An 18,626-nucleotide genomic window follows, 5' to 3' on the forward strand; every position below is an offset into this window, starting at 1 on the left:
GCTGCTGCCAGAGATTACAGTCCACTATAACAAGTGTTGTTTTTTGCTTGCTATTCTAGTGCTGTTTTAAAGTGGTGATTTTTTTTGGTTTTTAATTTTCTTGCTGGTTTTGTGTATTGAGGCTTTCTTTACTGTATTAAAATGTAATGGACTCTCCAAGTTTTATAAAGTGAAAGGTTATGAATTTATGAAGTCAGTGTAGAACTGTTGTATTGAAATGTTATAGAATTCGGTGGACTTTATTATAAATATTGCTGTCACACAGAATTGGAAAATACACACTCACAAATGGTACAACCTAGATAGTATGCTATTAAACATGAGCATAAAATAGCGCGTAACTGTGTCCTAGTTTTATTTTCGCTTAATAGTTTTACTGCCATGGTTACTAAAGGGACCCATTCCAATTTAATTTATAAAACCGGTATCAGTAATTTAACATAAGAAAATATAACATTGGTTCAAATTACATGCAGTTTGAAACACGCCAATACATTTATTGTTCAAAACAAGTTGGACGTATATTACGTGCAATTGACATCAATACAAAACACTGCAGGCTTCAAATAAATGCATTGTGCGTTGTCGTGAAATAGGCTGTGATGAGGGCAGTGCCTTTACACTGTGTCAAGAGTCTTTGTCAATGGGCTAAAAAATATCGATGTTGTGGCTCCGCGTTTAAAAGCTTCCTCGCAAGGGGTGCAGAGCAAAAAATGTCTCTTAAGTACAGCACACTTTATTGCGTCGTTCGTGAGTCACTTTCCCGCCACACTTCCTCGCAAAAACATCCTTAATCTTCTAATCTCCCTGTAGTAGGATCACCATTTTTTACCACGCCGCTCTTCCTTTTTTGAATTCCATTGGCATAGGCAAGTCTGTGTGTATGTGCCAGTGTGCGCGTGCCTCTGTACGCGTGTGGCCCAGAGGGGGCGATGCTGGTAGCGTGGAAAGACGCTGGCCGCCTTAGGCTCCGCATGCTTGAGCATGAAAGCGTTTTACGTGGGCGTATCACGATAACTTGGATTGAGCGGCTGGAACAGCAGGAAGCCAAATTACATGCAGGACTTGACTCAACTTTTGATTTTTCCTCACCATGAATGGCTATCAGATGGCCGCTCGTACCCCATGCCTAAATGCCCAGCCTCCTGGTGGAAATGTCACGGTTACAGTTGAACGATAGTTAAATAGCAAATGACTTAATAGTGGATCACGAGAATGTTACCATATGAAAGCCCCGCTCTTAATGTATTGTTTTGAAGATATTTCTCTGTGTGGTGTGTCATGATCGTTGTGTACAAGTGCATTTAGCTTTTCGTGTTGTGGACTGATTAAGCTAAAGGTTGGGGCACTTGCTGCTGAGACCGTTTTGTATTGACCCCTCAAAACCCTATGAAAACTTGTTTGTGATTGGTGTGGTCATACATCCAAACGCTATCCAGGCATTTCGGGTGATTTATTTATTGGCATTATTTAGGATTGGTGTTGCTTGAAATGTACAGTATTACAATATTATATTACAATAATGTGCCTGGTAGAAGCATGAAGGTACTGCAAGTTGTGCTTTGCAGGCTGGTAGAGTGTGAATGGCAAGATTGCGCTCATTGCTCTTACTACTTTGGTTGTCAAGGATTAGCATGTGCACACACAGGTCAATTAGCTCCTGTCCGATCAACGCCACGCAGTATTTTGTATGTACGTGTGTCGACATAATCCCATTCCAATGGCATTTTGTTACATTATGGCAATTTGCTGTCATCTTAAATACTTTTGTAATTAACAAAGGGAAAATTGCACTAGTTTTTGCTATGTTTCCTTGGTGTGTGTGTGTTTGTAAAGATATTTGCCAATATCTAACCCTAGTCTGGGACTCCTTTGGTTGATTTTGCTTAAGTATCTGTAGCAGTGTCGAAACAAGTAATATGAAGACTGCTACTGCTGACATTACAACGGTCTCCTGTGAGCCGGCGGTGGCAGGCACGCTGTCTGACCACTGCGGTTGTTTCGCGCTGTGTGTGCCGCATGCGCCGCGAGCAGGAGGAGGTGCGCGAGCTGGAGGGCAGCCTGCGCTCCCCAGGCACTTCCGCCTCGCTCTCGCCGTACCTGGTCCCGGACGCAGGTGCGCTGAGTCAGCACCTCCAGCTGGTGCGGCAGTTGGCTGCCAGCGCACGCTTCATTCTGCTCATCCCCCGTGCAGGTGAGACAAAGCGATGGCACCAGTCTTCCCTTTACATGTGCAGTTTTTCTTGCGTTTCGTATGTTTGGAGGAGTCCAGACTCTGTTTAGATTGTGTTCGTTACGGTGTGAGAGGTGGCGGATTGGTTCGGTGGGGCTTATGCTGCTTGTGTCAAAGCGTTGAACCAGCACCTCTGAGATCACGGGTTAAAATCAGGTCAGTCATCTGAGAGGGTTAAACAGCTGCTCAAGTTCTCCTGTGTGTTTTTGGATTGTACCATGTGTAGTTTGGTATAAGGTGCAATGTTTCGCTCCACTTGTTGGGAGCGAAACGTTGCACATCATGCCAAACAACATACGGTACAACCTTAAAACAGAGAGCTATCCAGCGAAAGTCCATTAATTGGTGCTTAAGTCGAGCAATTTGGTGGTCCCTCAGCAAGATCCCCACAAAGCCTTTATATAAGTTTGAGTTTTCACTTATTTGGGTCTTGACAGATCTAAGAAATGTAATTTTTTAATTGGTATTTCACGTGATTGTCATACATCGAAACACACTGCACAGAACAAAAAGTGATGTGGTTGTGGTAAGGAAGTCCTGTTAAAGTGATGCCGGAAGTATTCTGTGGTGTTATCTCTTGGTCATTTTACAGAAGGCATTGGAGGGCTGTGGGCAGGATGTTGAAGCATGTCTCACATTGATTACAGTAGCACACTTGAGGAATAATAATCGATATTACAAAATTCAACGCATGTTTTTAGTTTGTTTTTGTTTTACTGTGCGTATTTAGAAGCACCCAGATCCTGTTTACGGGCAAAATTAACACAGGATATTTTTTCAAATAGTCTGCTTACTTGGGCAATTTATATGGTCTGTTTGGAAGCGCCAGTCTTGTTTACCTGTACCATTCATAAAGGGTGTTGGAAGAGCCAAGGTTCTATTTACCTTGGCTGCTTATTCAGGGTGATCCAGTTGCATGCACATACACACACACCTGCCCAATCTTGGCAAACGTCCTGCTCATGTAATCATCTTTATGCTCGCGTGAGGCAATACTCAGTACCCATGTTTGTAGTCACATGGGCGTATTACCACCTGCACACACACACCTCCTAAATCTCGTAAAGCCCTTCTTCCCTAAAATATTACATTGTCGAGTAACATGCATTCCAGGTGCAGTAATTTTGAGATCATTCGATCAATGGAAATCCTCTAAGGTGGCGAAGGTAAACATTTGGAAATATCTTACCTAAGATTAGCTCAGCCGTTTGTGTAAATATTATTCACATTATGTTTCAAGTCTGTCAATAATTGATGTGTTTTTAATTCCAGGTTGCCAAAAACAGTTTGTGTAGGTTACTGTGGTTTTCTTAAGGTGGGGTTTGGAAGCTAGAAGCCACTACCCATTACTTGTGGCTTTAAGGTATTTAGCTTTGAGACTGACACATCCTCAGTGGCTGCCAAAAAAAAGACTTAATGTGGTCATCGCAATCATCTGCCCGCGGCTTGTCCTGCTTACTGCATAAGATGAGACGTGAGTTTGTTTTTTACTCACACCAACTATGCCATTTCTGCTGTAGCATTTCGCGCCGATACTAAACTAAATCTGAATAAAAATGTGTGTGTGAGAAGAGACTTGTTGAGGAATTTGAAGTTACTCACGCTTAAGTGAAGATTCCTGGATGCTTGAATGAGTATAAATTGCACAACTGCGAGCATATATGTGTTTGTGTGTGTCCATCCACGCGTGACTGCATACGTGCGTGAGTGCGTGTGGTGGTGGCAGTCTGTACAAGTCTGAAAGCTGAGTAGGGGCTTGCCCCGCTTGAAAAAACATGTATAGCTGTAATCATAAAGAGAGAATGCTGTAAGATAAGCTGTTTGAAAACCATCACCACACTTTTATTGAAAAGCATTCATAGGACTGAAAACATGTTCCTTTTGGTACTTAACTTTAGCGTGCTACAACGTGAGATAGATTGATGCACACGTATAATGTGGTCAAACATGTTTTAACTAGATTTCACGTGCCACATACATTTACATGCCGTCTGCAATTGAATTGACGATGTATATACATTTTTAGTACCATTGTTGACCTTTTCAGGCTGACTTATTATTTAAAAGAACCATTTATGGTCAAGCATTTATGTATGTCACACATACCATGTAAATGTAAGTCTGGTGTTTTTTTTACGAAGTACACTCCACACAGTGTCCGTCATAAAGGTCTTTTTACCAGACGTCACCAAGCTGGTCAGTGAGGGTGGGTGACAGGTAGGTGACGTGGGGGGTTGTGGCAAAGACCACTTCAGATCTTTGGCCACTAATTTTGGCCTTGGCTGGGAATCGAACTTAGGTCGCTGGGTTCACACCCCGAAGCGTTTTCCACTGCACCACCACTCCACCTGCACATACCATATTCACGAGTACAAAGAGTACATATATTGATTTTCATATTTCTACAGACACGCACACTGATGCGCATGATTGCCAAGACTCCTGGAACAAAAACCCCAAAATTAATGTCACTGAGTCGGTTTCATAAATAAGGGAACAATACAAGTAAAGTGGGCTGACCAAGAAGCCCACAGCACACACGCTTCCGTGCATAGCAGCCCTGTGCTTTTAAACCCTTGGCCCGCCACACGCACCAGTGACACTGTCTAGCCCACAAGCACGCGCGTGTGTGTGTCTTTGTGGTTTTTCGCCCCCATTCTTTATCCCACCTTTTTTGCGTGTACGTGTCTCTCTCTCTCTTGCTCACTCTTGCTCTCCCACCAAGACCAGCATCTACCGTGGGGTTTGGCATGCGTAACTGTGTCCCTTGATGTGTTTAGCCTGGCTGCAGCCCCCGCTTCTAATGGGCTGCCTGCCAGCGGTGAGGACTAGGCAGGACACAGCTTGCCACCACCACCACATGGTTTTTTTTGCCACCCTTCACTCCACCCTCTGCTAACTGCCGTGATGCGGGCTTTTTCCTCCTGGCCCTATCACAACATCTACCCCCCCATGCCCGAAGAGCAGAGAACTGGGGTTTGCTTGCAAGGGTATTTTTGTTTTTTTTTCATTGGCGTGGTTGAGCAGCGGTTTAAATGCGTAACCATTACAAATATTGACAATTATGAAAGCACTTGTCATCACGTGCTTTTGTGCATGCTTTGGTGGGGTGAGTACGGACTACTGGAATTGGACTGTGATGAAAACTACCGTATTAATCAGGTCACATGACAGTTTCTCATGATTTTTCTAATTTAGACGACTACTGGAAACGATTTAATTTTAACGGAGGCATTTTATTACCAAGTCTTCACAAATAACCGTTTATTTTTTAAACCCAACTATGGTGTGATGGTATCACTTAATGTGTAAAAAAATAGTGCCGTTTATAAATATTTAGATTTTTAAATACCCATATTTGCACATTGGTGCACAAGGGGTGAAATTATATACTGGCCCCCTGGATTGCAATTCAAAGTTAAAATTAAATAATTTATTTGTTTTTCTACTTTCAATGTAGTAGCCTACAATGGGTGCAGGACTCGCTTTGAGTTTTAACAGCATTGGTTCTTACACACATGATTCAGTACATTATCGTGAGTTTAAAAATGTATAATTTGGTGAATGACAGCATAGTTCTACCCCTGCCATTTGCATCTGGCAAGGGCACTGTTGGAGTATCATGATATTTGTTGTAGACTCATTGTTTAGTTCTTTTCCAAGCCATGTAAATGCTTTGGATACAAGTCTTACACTGTGGTACATATCATCTGCTGCGTATTACGCACTGCTGAATGAAGGCCTCCCCATGTCGTCACCATGTCTCACGATCCATTTCGCTCTTGCGAATTCATTTATTTCATCACTCCATCTGTGCAATAGTTGCCCACTTGGTCGTGTTGCGTCCTTTGGCTGGCACTACATCGATAGCCGTCAGCACATTTTAGATTGTTGTTAATACATTCACCATTTTCCTTCGCGCCTTTGTTTCTCAAATCCACTTTTCAGAAAATATCTTACATTGTGGCTATGAATAGCCTTGTTTGAGAGCGTATCTCTGCATAACTCACTTCTCATTCGTAAATGTATTACTTTATCCATGCAATGTCAGTGTATTTCCGGCTTTGTAAATGGTTTTGATAATTTCTATATATATATTTTATTCAAGTCTTGGTTTGAGAGGTTGGATAACTTATTCATTTCCACCGAACCGAATGCCTTTCAGAGTCCACAAAAACGTGACAATGGTATTTCATATTCATTTGTCCTCTATATAATCATATTGATAGAATGTGGTTAAAAAAACCATCTCCAACTAGCTTTGCTGTCTTGGTGAGTTGGCCTGTAAATTGTCCATTATTCACTTTTCTTTGATATTTGTGAACAGTTTATATGTGCGATAAGAGGCTAATGGATATAATTCTTCAAATAAGTTTTGTCTCCTCTATTCAGTCGGGAAATAAAGAATGATTGCGGTCCATATTGGCGGACAGAAAAATCATTTTACACTCTGGTGCATTGCGTTTTGTGTTCTCGTATTCCCCTGTTTCAAAATATAACCTTCAGAATGATGCCTTGTGAAAAAGAAGTGGTCACTTACCTCTTCGCAGTGTTTTTATATACCTTTATTTTTGATATGCACAGGGGAATATGCATGTGAAGGACAGGTCTTGCGAATTTCATCACAGGGTACTCGATTTATTTTTCACTTAAATCTTCCACCTCGCCTCCTTCCTCCCTCCCACCTCCAAACTATCCATTTCAGCACCCACACCAACGCTTATTATTTTCAATCCACAATTACTCTCTAGAAAGCCCACCAACAGTCTCCTTTGGCATAGTCATAAATGTAGTTCAAAGCAAAGTGAATCCTCGGCATATAAAATCTAAATTCTCCTGCTAAATCTTTCGTTTTCTTTTGAGGTTAATTCTGAACACCTTATGTTAATGCTTAAAAATTGGGGAGGTTGGGGAGGGGTTCTGGTTGATCAAAGTGTCCGTGTTTCCTCATTTCCGTGCAACTATCAGTCTAAGTATATTTGTAAGTAAATTCCTATATTTTGAGAGCCTGTTAAGCTATTGTACATTTATCCCTTTCAATGAATACCTGGATTGCCATGCAAGCGCTGTATATAATGTCTTTGTTATCCTTTTACAATGTAGTTATTTATCCTCGAGTAATTTACTTCCAGGTAATTTTTGTTAAATGTTTATGATGTCAATAAGTGATTACTTACATTTTGTGAATTATTTATCATTCTCTTTAATGTCCCCACTGATGGCATTACCCAAGCACACTTGAGTAATGCCAAATTGCTTGCAGTGCAGTTGGGAATGAGAACAGGATGGCGGATCATGCTCGCCTATTCTATTTATAGGCCTTTCAAAGCCAGCAGGATTGTAATCATCATCAATCTAAGGGACAGACTAATTATGATCATCCCCTTCACTTATACGCACATCACCCTATCACCGTATTTTATGTCCCAAAGCGGACAATTTAAATCATTGTGTTTTTATTCTTACACATGCAATTCTATGTATGTTTTTATATTATTCCATGAACCCATCCATCTTTGCACCCCTAGTGACATATATTATGCTGAATCATCTTGAAATAAGATGTAGGCTGGTACATGACGCCAGATAGTGCCGGTTTGTGTCCTGCTCTCAAGAACAATTAAGCCGTCAACTGCACGATAACCGGTCCAGGATGAAATGTGCTAACCTCTTGCAGCCTGTTTTAACATGGGAAATATTGCATATATGTATGAACTTGAAGGTGTATTGTTAATTTATTCATATTCAAATGAGCAGACAATGAGGCATAGCTCATTAGGGGATCTTGGGAACAACATTTTGGGAGAAGACATGTTTGCGTATATAATTTAAATGACAATGTGTTGGGAATTTTTTGAAGTTAGTCATTTCTGTGTTTGTTTTTCAAAACAATCTTAATTTGTCTGCTTCTCTAACAAGGAGTGAAGTTATTCATGGTATGTCTTTGTGAGGCGAATTAAATATGACTGCTGCCTATTCACACTGCGCTATAAATACGACATTTAATCTTGGTTGCACGCACTGCGGAAACTTTCATACACAGTAGTGCGATACTCCATGTTGATCACGTACAAGTGACAAAAAGTGAAATGTGACAGTTGAATATGGACAAAAGACTTAAACTGAAAAAGTTAAGTGTACCAAAGCTCAAATGAACATTGATCATATCCATTGGCAATCATGAGCTCATTGGTGGAAAATTCATGGGACCAATCTTTCCACAGGACAAACGCTATCGATTTCTCAGCAAGTGATGTAACCACACCAGGTGGTGTTGATCTTACCGATGCCAGTCGGCTTGTGGGTTGAATTGACTTTGCGTGGGAATTTAACTTGGGCATGGCAGCCTGCTGTGCTGCCAAATGAGCTACTATCGCGGTTGTTTTAATGAGACAAATAATAAGAATAGAGCAAATGCTGCAGAATAAAAGAGCATTCTGTAACTGAGCTGTTTTTCCTCACAGCAATGTAATATCGAACAACTTGATTGATTGCGATGACATACAATAAACCACAGATGATTTTATATTTCTAATTAAACCTGAGAAATAGCTTTGGGCAAAAATGTCATTGGCAAGAGAAGAAGAACAGAATTTGCCTCAAGAGACCGGGTGTGTCCGTGTATCTTAGTAAATAATGTTATATATAAAATGACGTTCATCACACGGCCACAAACCTCTGCAAATGAAGCCTGTCAATGATTATAAAAAATAAATATATTTTTTATCCTTCCTGCGGTTTTTGCGGTTTTTAGTGTTTTCCCAGGATCTGGGCCACTCTGGCGGAATTAAATTAAAACCGCGGCCGCCTGCCCCGCCTGGCAGTACGTCAGTGCTAATCCCTAGGATGAAACACAATCGCTATCAATTTTTTTTGTCTTTCATTTTATTAACGCCTATAACCTCCACCTACCCGCTAACCCACACCCTCTCTCCCTCCCTCTTAACAGCTTTTCTTCACTCACAGCTTGGCTGGCTAGAGTGGTGCGGTTTGCGGATTAAGGGCACACAGTTAGCAATTAGGGGTAGACTTGATTGCATGTAAATTTTGTTCTGGTCCGGTTATTACTAACCGTTTGCGGAAACTGGCTGGGTATGAGTATCTCACAGTGCTTTTGCTCGCAGAGTTCCTGAGTTTGTGTTGGCAGGAAAAGGTGAGGTAATGCACTTTGAATAATCGCTAAACGGTGGCAAAAATTTAAGTAAACCATTGCTTATGCAACTGACCGGCACTTTGTAATTTGAAGTGTATTTCCCATTGGATGACATGATATAATGCTCATTTAGTGTATTGCGACAATGAGGGTAATTGCGGTGCCTTATGTTAACTGCTTTCACACAAAGCCTCGGTGGCAGGTAGAGGTCTCGTAAAGACACGTGCGATCTTGTCAAACCTCCCGTGTACAGCTGCCACGCTAGCTGCCACACTATCCGCGTTGTTGATGTCACCTTCTTTGTTCTTGCCATTGTCATTCTATCTGCAGGGTAATTAAAATAGAAAAGTGGATATACACATTTTTGATTCCGTCAAAAACAAAACCCACTTTGTTTGGTGAATGGTTGTATGTTAGCAGATGCTGGATGAGCATGTTGCTCACTGGTGATTGATGCGACTGCACTGCCCGCTAGCAAAACGTTTATGCGCGCATCCTGCAGTGATCGATGGGTTGGACGTGATGAAGAAGGACGAGGCAACCGCCAGGGATGCCATCCGCTTCCTGGAGGGAGAATTCAAGAAAGGAAGCCGGCAAGACATTTGAATTTCTGTCTGTTTGGTGTTTTCTTGCCCTTTCGTTGCCCACTTCTCAATGTCCCCGTTAACCCACATCTTTGTTCTTTGTTTTTAACACCAAAAATGTCCTGCACTTTGTGTTGTTTTGTAATTTCACGATTTTATATCCCGTTTTTTTAATACATTTGTGTGCATGTTAAATGTACATATTAATATGTATGTAATTATATACGTAATGATAACGCACACATTGTAAAGTACACATAATTAAATAGCTATGTAGCTGTATTAATATAAGTTCGGATGTTCTCCCATCCTCCCCTGCCAGTCACAAGAGATTACAGATGTCACAGTAATAGGGTTCCTTTTGTTACCTTAATAATAGATAGTGATTACCCATTTTTCTTAAATGGAGTAAATAAATAACCCTGAATAAAACAAGGGTGGGGTTGTATTGTGTAACTGCGCTTGCCTTGATGTAATTCAACAACCCTTAATATCCTAATTTGCCCTTCGCTAGGTGTATCTGTGTGCCAATTCACAAAGAATCATAATGAACAGCAGCGTTCTTCACGTGCACAGCGTAATCTGTACAGAGCTGTCATTTAATTTCTCAATTGTAGTTTACCGTTCTGCGTGCTGTAATTTCTGCATACTAATAGCGTTGCGGCCGGTTGAGCTAATTAATTGGGTTCTGTTGAAGTTTAAGAGGCTTACAAGAAAATCAGCAATCGGAAAGCTAATTGTTCTCTGGCATTCAGTCACGCTTTGCCTTGTGGATGGTTTAGTGAGGTGGAGTGGGGGGAGTGGAGGTAGGGTGCGGGGAAGATGATGGATGAGGAATCGTGAGACACAGCTGGAGGCATTGCAGAGAAAACGCCCAGAATGCCTCTAATGGGAGGACTGGAGCCGAACATAATGACAATGTGCTGGTAACTCCTTTGAGACGTGCAAGTGCATCATTAGCCAGATCAAAGATGGATGCGTGATCTGGGCTACCGTACTGCTGTACCACGCTTTCCTTGCGGTCGATTTACTTATTATTTTAATTTTTGCTTTTATCCAGTTGGAATTTGGAAGGGTGACGTGGATCGTTATTGTTCCAGGCTTGCACCGTGCACTCTTTGCATCTAATTTATAATCTCTTGCCGCAAATGCTGACGACGGGACATCATGTTTGACATGTGCTCCGAAATTCCAATGCATAATGTGGGCTTGCCTTAGAATTAAAAAAACACAATGTTTTGAATTGAAACACCTTATCGATAGCTTGAGCACACGTTTTTTTCCATGTGTACAAACGAAATATTTGTGTGAGCTTGCCTGTCTGACTGCCGACCGACTCTAGGTATATTCGGTGCCAGCGTGAATCTGGAAAGGTCCCAGATCGACACCGGCTCAAGAGACAAGACCCCGAGGCCTGGTAAATAAAACACACCTGCTGGTTTTCAAACTGACCTGCAAATGCAGAGTTTAATAGTGCACACTGCGCTCATGCTGGGAATAGTATCCATAGTCTTCACCTTCACCCGTCTTGTTTTCCTGCTCAACTGCTCACCTGTGCACCCCAGCCCAAACCGTGGAGACCTGCTGCCTGTCGGCACGATGCTACTGGGGGAAGTAGGCTGCAACTTCTGTTCCTGTTCTGTTGTTGGGAGAATTGCCTTTCCTGTTGGGGTCAGTGGGTTTTTGTTTTAGTGAGGTTTTTACATTCTCATGTCATTAACTCTTTTTTTTTTAACTGCATTTTGTGTTTAGTTTGTTTTCCTTCCCCAAACGTCGGATTAGCACCATTGGCGTGAAATAAGTTCAACAATACAGACATTTTGTAATCTGTATTCCTTCTTAGCTTGTGGCTTATGATGATGGCAGGGGATAATAGTATGCTCTTGTGTTATTTTTTTTCACTCCTTGAAGCTTCAAGTTTCTAATCTTCGTGAAAGTATTTTTTACCAAAGCTTTTATTGTTTTTATATCATTACACAAGAGATGGACAAGGTGGGGAGTGTGTCAAAGGTGATTAGTCAGGTAAAAAAAACATGTGTTACATTTATAACTCGGGAACAAAACTTATTTTAATTTGGTTAGTCACTGGACTTTAAAGCATTTTACTGAAGATATCATATTCTTTCTTGAACCACTTAAGATTCCATTTACATTAATTATTTCCTTTTCCAAAGAGATCTGCAAGATTATTTTGCAAGAAGTTTACAATTCCTATTTGTCAGTAAATTAAAATGTGTGGTCTGTGCTAGTGTAGTGACATAGAATGGTCACTACTGTGTCGGCCTGTATGAGGGCTGGGGTCCCCAAGGGGGTGCCTGGGGGGTCACGTGCTGGAGGGATGCAGACCTTCCCAGAGGTGGGAAGTGAGGTGTGTCCTGGGAAGGGAGGCGTGGCCTGAAGAGAGCCAGCCACGCCGGGGCGGAGCCAGCCACGCCAAACCAGATATAAGCGTGGTGTGAACGCAGAGCGAGGCTGTTGTACTGTACTCCAAAGAGAAGACATCATCGGTCGTCAAGTCCCGAGTCGTCGTCCTGGGCCAGGCAGGCCGTTGCCTGCCTGGTCCAGTCTGTGTCGCGTTCCAGAGTGTTAGTGAGTTGAGGAAGGTGGTCACCACCTCATGTACAGTGTTATATTACTTACCGTTAATAAATAGTGTTGCCTCCAAGCTGCGTGTGTGTGCACCTAATTCAAACCCACTACACTAGGAAGCAATCGCACAATGACCTACTATTGCAAATGGTGATGTCACAAAGACTTAAACATTGAGTCTACACCATGCTCTCTTGTAATTCCCCACAAACAAAAAATACCAGAGGGTGGCAGAAATCGAGCTGTTGGCTGTCAGCTGTCCCAATGGCATTCACCATTTGGCTTTTCTATGTCACTTTATATCTCGGTCTAGTGGTGTCCGTCAATTCCACGTGTTGATCGTTTTAAAGAATATTACAAGGGCTTTGACCTATTTCTTTATTTCACAGCTTAACCTTCTGAGTAACATTCGAGCCATTAATCACGACCAGAACCTCATTTATCTAGACTCCAGGAGGGAGCAGCATAGAGTTTGCGACACTGGCCTCTGAAGGGTTAACGTAGGCCCCCACCCCCCATAGCTCCCATATATTCTCCACGCACCGCCCCTGCGGGGTTAATTTTAACTCTCACTGTAAATTAAGCGGGTAATCAGGTGGACATTGGAGGCTTATAGGTGTGAAGTGCAGTGTGGATGACGGTTATAGCGCAGTGAAAATTGCATTCACCGACTGCACACGTGGCTGTTTATAAGTGTGTTAGCTTCAGACTTAGCTTCAGATTGAGTCTGTATAGTGCTTAGATGGGCGACTATCGTGCACAAACAGATTGTCGTAGGGATCCGGATCACCTTGGTGCGCAGCAGACAGCAGTGTGGCAAAATCCATTGCTATACTGTCCTGTACTTTTGTGCTGCTGCATCTCTGCTCCCACCTACACCAGCCCCCATTTACCCGGATGGTGAAGTGTGGTCAAATGACCCCCATGACCAGCATGGCATGGGTAGTCCCAGATCAAGCAGTAGATTGAAAAATGTACTCTACATGAACATATATTCATGCTTGTGTGTGTTTTTCGATTGCTTTTTCTTGAAACAAAAAATTACTAGCTCGTTGGGTACATGACGGCAACACATTCAGAATTATATTTTTTATTATGACCTTTACCATTGCTATTAAACTAGCCTGAGGTGGTATATACTGGAGTGTGGCATGACGAGATCAAGGCTGGCACATTTGAAGTTACCCTTGGTGTTGCCACGTCGTTCGGAAGACTGGTCTATGGCTCCTATGAGACAGTTTGCTGGTAGTGCAAGTGCGTGTGCACGCATGTTCTGCACTCGCGTGATGCACTCGATCGGTGAAACCCGACCATCTCGGTTTTTGGCTGCAGCCCATCTGTTTTTGCTTGTTTTCGTACATGCTGGGTCAGCACCCCAGGCGCCGGAGTGTGGTGCGCCTGCAAAGTGCCATGCTTTTGCCCGGTGGCGTAGGTTCTAAGGCATATGGGGGTGTTGGGGTTTGTCTTGGGTTGAGATTGTAAATAATGAATAATTTCATAAGCAAGGGTCACAAAGGGTCGTGGGGTGGAAGCATGGAGGGGAGGGGAGGAGTTGTTGGCAGGGTGCTATTAATCACTACCTTGTCCACCGTACACATTGGGAATATGGGGCTTGATTTGTACTGGCTGTTATCTTGGATAGAAGTATTACACACAACATACCTGCATCTGTGGTAAAGAAATACATAGCATTTTCTTCAGATGTGGCATTTGGAATTGTATTGGTTATTCTTGTGGATTGGATGACTTTGGACTGTGTTACAACATGGATAATTTAAGTCTAACATCCAGTGCCACACTGCAGTGCCCTTTACTCATTGACGATAGAATACGTTTCTTGTGCCTTTTGAACGGCATTCCTTGTCTAAATAGGATGGAGCTTTCTTTATCATCGATGCCATAATACGCACAGGGAATTGCATGCACAACACATTTTAGAAACGTTATCATCGTCCTGTTAATTATTGCAGGCTTTGTAGCCGCTACTGAAGCAGCACAAATGCAATAAGTAACGCATTGAGCCCAAACAAAAGACATAAATTAATAAGAAAATTTTACAAAAATAAGAAAACACTCTCATGATTCAATAAAAGCCGTGTGCGATTGCAGTTAACCTTCTTGCTAATCGTCTGGCAGTGAGCCATGAGACTGAATCGGCCTCTCTCCCGACTCCTTCCTTCACCTGTCAACCAAAAGAAAATAGAAGTATTCTTTTTTACCCCTATTTGCGGTGGTTTTACAGGGGCACTATTAAAAGGAAATGCCAAGGGAAGTTGGGCCCTCTGTGGAGGAAGTCTTTATTTGTCGCTTGATGGCCTTTCAAGTTAACCACTCCCACCTACCCTTCTCAGCCTTTACCCACTCCCTGCCACATTCAGCTCCCACTCAGCATCGCCTTACCCCCCTCCCATGTGCACCATCTTCTCTCCCACTCTGTCATCTACTTCTTTTGTTGAAAGGCCAAATACAATGCTGTTCGTCCACAACGTTTTTGTTTGTACAATATATGCGTTTGTCCACACCGAGCCAGTTTGCGAATTACTGTAGTCTTATTTCACCTGTCAACCGGTGTGGCAGGGCGTCATTAGATTACATTTCGATTGCTGTGCTTAGTTTGATGCATGCATAAAAATAACCATGCATGTTAGAATGAGTCATTTTTGATTATGTACATCTAATGCAAAAGTATTATGTAGGCTCATGGTCACAATAAATGGGACAGAATGACCAACGTGGATAAATGAGATATACAAATGAAGCAGTGCAGAAGAAACAGTACAAACAAAAATCAGTGCACAATATATTATACACAAGACAGGTATGAATGATACAAACGTGAGTGAAGTGATAATACACATTTTCTTGGATTGAATCCTATCCACAAATCATGACAATCAAATCGTAGGGGCAGATGGAGTGAATTGTTACTTGTCTACGTATCCAGTCTGCTGTGATAAGACAATTTATAATAATTTACATTCCTTTGTCAATCCACTGTTAGATGAAGGCCTCCCATGGCATGGAGGTTGTCAGTGTGCGTTTGGTGAAGGGCTCATCCACGAAATGTTATTAAATGTTATTCTGTAGTATATGATGGTTATGTTATCGTTGTGTAGATAGAATATTTCTAAAGGTTCACACCTGGTAATTCTGTAATGTTTCCCCATTTTTATTTGTTTTTGTCACATTTACGCTATGTACAGTTTTGAAATAGCGTACTATGTATATTTATTTTCAGAGATATTCATGCATAACTTGAAATATGCAAGTGTAAATAAATATTACAATTAACTCACGATGGAAGAAGAATGTTTTTTAGTGTAGAAATTAGCAAGTGTAAATACATATTACAATTAACTCATGATGGAAGAATAATGGTTTTTAGTGTAGGTGTCTCGGTGCTAAATATAAACACCAGCCTAGAACAATAGTGATGGTAGCTTTGGGTCATGGGGTTCTGCAAACAACCCAGCCAAGTGATGTCGCCTTAAGACGCCCACGCACCCCCACGCACCCACGCATTCACATTTGAACACACACGCACACACAATAGGCACGGATTGGAAACGCACCAACATATCCACACACCCCTCCCATTTGATGCACACACACAGGCATGCATGTACAAATCACTTGGCAAGTATTTACTGGTTGTCAGTGGGGGGGGGGGGGAATGTGCGGGGGCAGGGATTCATGGTGAGGGAATGGAGAGAGAAAGAGAAGGAGAGAGAAAGAGAGGGCGCATTGTCGGTCGTAATTTTGAAATCCTCATTTACGTGCCTCCCGGTCTACGTTGAGGCATCGCTGCCGACAGATTGACTCAGGCACTTGGTAGGGCTCTCGTTTATCACCCCGCTGCCCAGGGCTGAATTCTTCCATCATAAATTAATGTCTGGCTGGCATTTATAAATTAATTTATTTATTCATTCACTCTGCATAAGTTGTGTAACTGACGGCATGCCTGCAGGGTGTCACAGCCAAAAACCATAGATGTCTTTAATATTTCGCTGTGCTTCTTGCTGTAGCTTATATTAATAAGTGGTTTCAGGAAGTGGGAGGCTGGTGGTGTTTATGTTTATCCTTTTGTGCTTTAGCTCCGGAAGGGATTACGTGTCAGAGTTTTATATATATATCCAATAAACACTACTTTATATGCAGGACAGCATACCCATTGGGTAACGTCTGGTTCTTGCATGTACACATCCAAGAATACATAGACCTTAAGTAGCTATGAGTGCTAGAGAAGTATAGCTGACCCAGCAGTGCAGTAATGAGTGCCTGGCTGTGTGGCAACAATTTCTCTATGCCAGGTGTGCTACAGTCTCTACCAAAATGAGCTGTGTCCTGAATTGTCGTAAAATAAGTATTGTACTCTTTTGTAGATAAATATGAAAACGCATTTAAAAACTGCAAGCTCTGAAAAAAAATCACATTTTTGAAACTCATTATCTTGGCTTTGAGTAAGAAGGACATTTTGTGACACCATGCTTTGGTTTTCTTTTGTTGCTCTTTTTGACTGGATTCAGAAATAGGCTTGAGCGTTGATGGAAGTTTGTGACCTTTTTATCCTCCTCCACATGTGTGGTCTGTCCTTCATTTTCTTTGCATGAATCTTCTTTCCAAATCGCTGCTTTTCACGTAATGCCATTCTGTCCTTTGTGTCGTTAGCGCTGTCGCTCTTGCTACTTTTTTGTGTTTCGTTTCATTTCCCAAACCCTTTCAGCACTTAACCATTTTGTTGCCCGGGGTACAGCTTATAAATTAATAAACCTCTCGGCAGAACACTTCCTCTAGGGGAATAAGGAGGGGGTGTCGTCGCCGCTGACGGCTAAGAGGGAGGGATCTGCACATTTTTGTCAGTGAAGAAGCGCATGGGAAGGATCATCAAATGATGGCTGTCAGAATGAATATCCATCTGCAGATGCCATTAAACAGAGCAGGGGCTTATTAGAGAATTCTCAAATGTGCGACACTCTTCAGCAATGTGAAGTTAGCTCGAATTTACCAGCAAAAATAATTTGGATGATTGCTTGCAGACCACTAGGGCACCATTCCGTATTGTTAACCTGGAGTTCTGGTGTTCTTAAATATACTGGAAAGTTTTTCTTGAGAAGGTACAATGAGGCATCTTGCACTTTGTGGCACAGGTATGAAAACTCTGTTTTGTCATTGCTTTTTAATGTGGAAGCGGAAATCTCCTCCCCCCCCCCCCCACTTTCATTTAGTGAAGAACACGCTCGGTTTTCTCTGGGCCATGGAGAGTATTAAAGAAATGCACACCAGCGATTGCACCCGCTCCACCGCTCACACCGGTGGCACGGCACAAAGAGCCGCCTTTGTACTGAATAATTCACGACCCTATTAATGTCTAGAGGAAAAGCAATCCTTCCCGCGGCCCCAAAACCTCCACCGCTGCCTGTCTTGTTTTCCGCTGCAGAGCCGTGTCACGTTAATAAAAGATGATTTCCTGACTCCATGCACGGCATTGATATGGAAATTGCCTCTACATAATTCACCCGTCAGTGAAGGCATAATTGGCAGCGGTTAGTGTCGAAGTGGCAGGAAGGAAATTTTATATATATGTAAACCATGTTATGTATGTATGTTGAACTTCTTTCGCACCATATGTAGCCAACCGTACTAATCAGATGTGCGGGGAAAGGACAACAAAACAGAAAATGCAGTTCTAAATGAGTTTTCAATCTTGATCTAAAACTTTATAGCGCCAGTGATTTCCTAATATCAGAAGGAAGAGCGTTCCAGACAGCCGCAGAAACGCATCTGAAAGTGCGCGATGCATTGACCGTCCTTGTTCGATGGCTAGCCAAAAGCCGCTGCGAAGATGACTGGAGTTTGCGTGATGATTTATGCTCCTTGACAAGGTCAGCAATTTATTGTGGTTCAATAAGCACTATCGTACAGTGCAAATGTCCCGCAAAACCTGTGTGCAAGTACATCTCATGTGCTGCAGCAAGTTTTTTGCTCGTACATTTTTTTTACGCATTTGTAGAAGAGAGATTTTGTACTGGCACGTCATGGCAAGCTGTGCCTCTGGCTTGGTTTGTCA

At 42.2% G+C, this 18,626-nt stretch overlaps 1 protein-coding gene across 4 annotated transcripts in view; it reads left to right on the forward strand.

Moving 5' to 3' along the window:
- The window catches only part of SMG5 (SMG5 nonsense mediated mRNA decay factor), a 73,733-nt gene that overhangs the window by 44,692 nt on the left and 10,415 nt on the right, over positions 1-18,626 (forward strand). For all 4 annotated transcript variants that reach the window (XM_078854806.1, XM_078854804.1, XM_078854803.1 and 1 more), the window contains 3 exons: positions 2,035-2,194; positions 9,889-9,979; positions 11,313-11,387. In XM_078854806.1, the coding sequence (XP_078710932.1) occupies positions 2,035-2,194; positions 9,889-9,979; positions 11,313-11,387 (326 nt within the window). The remainder of the gene's footprint in view (positions 1-2,034; positions 2,195-9,888; positions 9,980-11,312; positions 11,388-18,626) is intronic.

Source organism: Lampetra fluviatilis, chromosome 3, assembly GCF_964198595.1.
Source record: "Lampetra fluviatilis chromosome 3, kcLamFluv1.1, whole genome shotgun sequence".
NCBI classification, from domain to species: Eukaryota; Metazoa; Chordata; class Hyperoartia; order Petromyzontiformes; family Petromyzontidae; genus Lampetra; species Lampetra fluviatilis.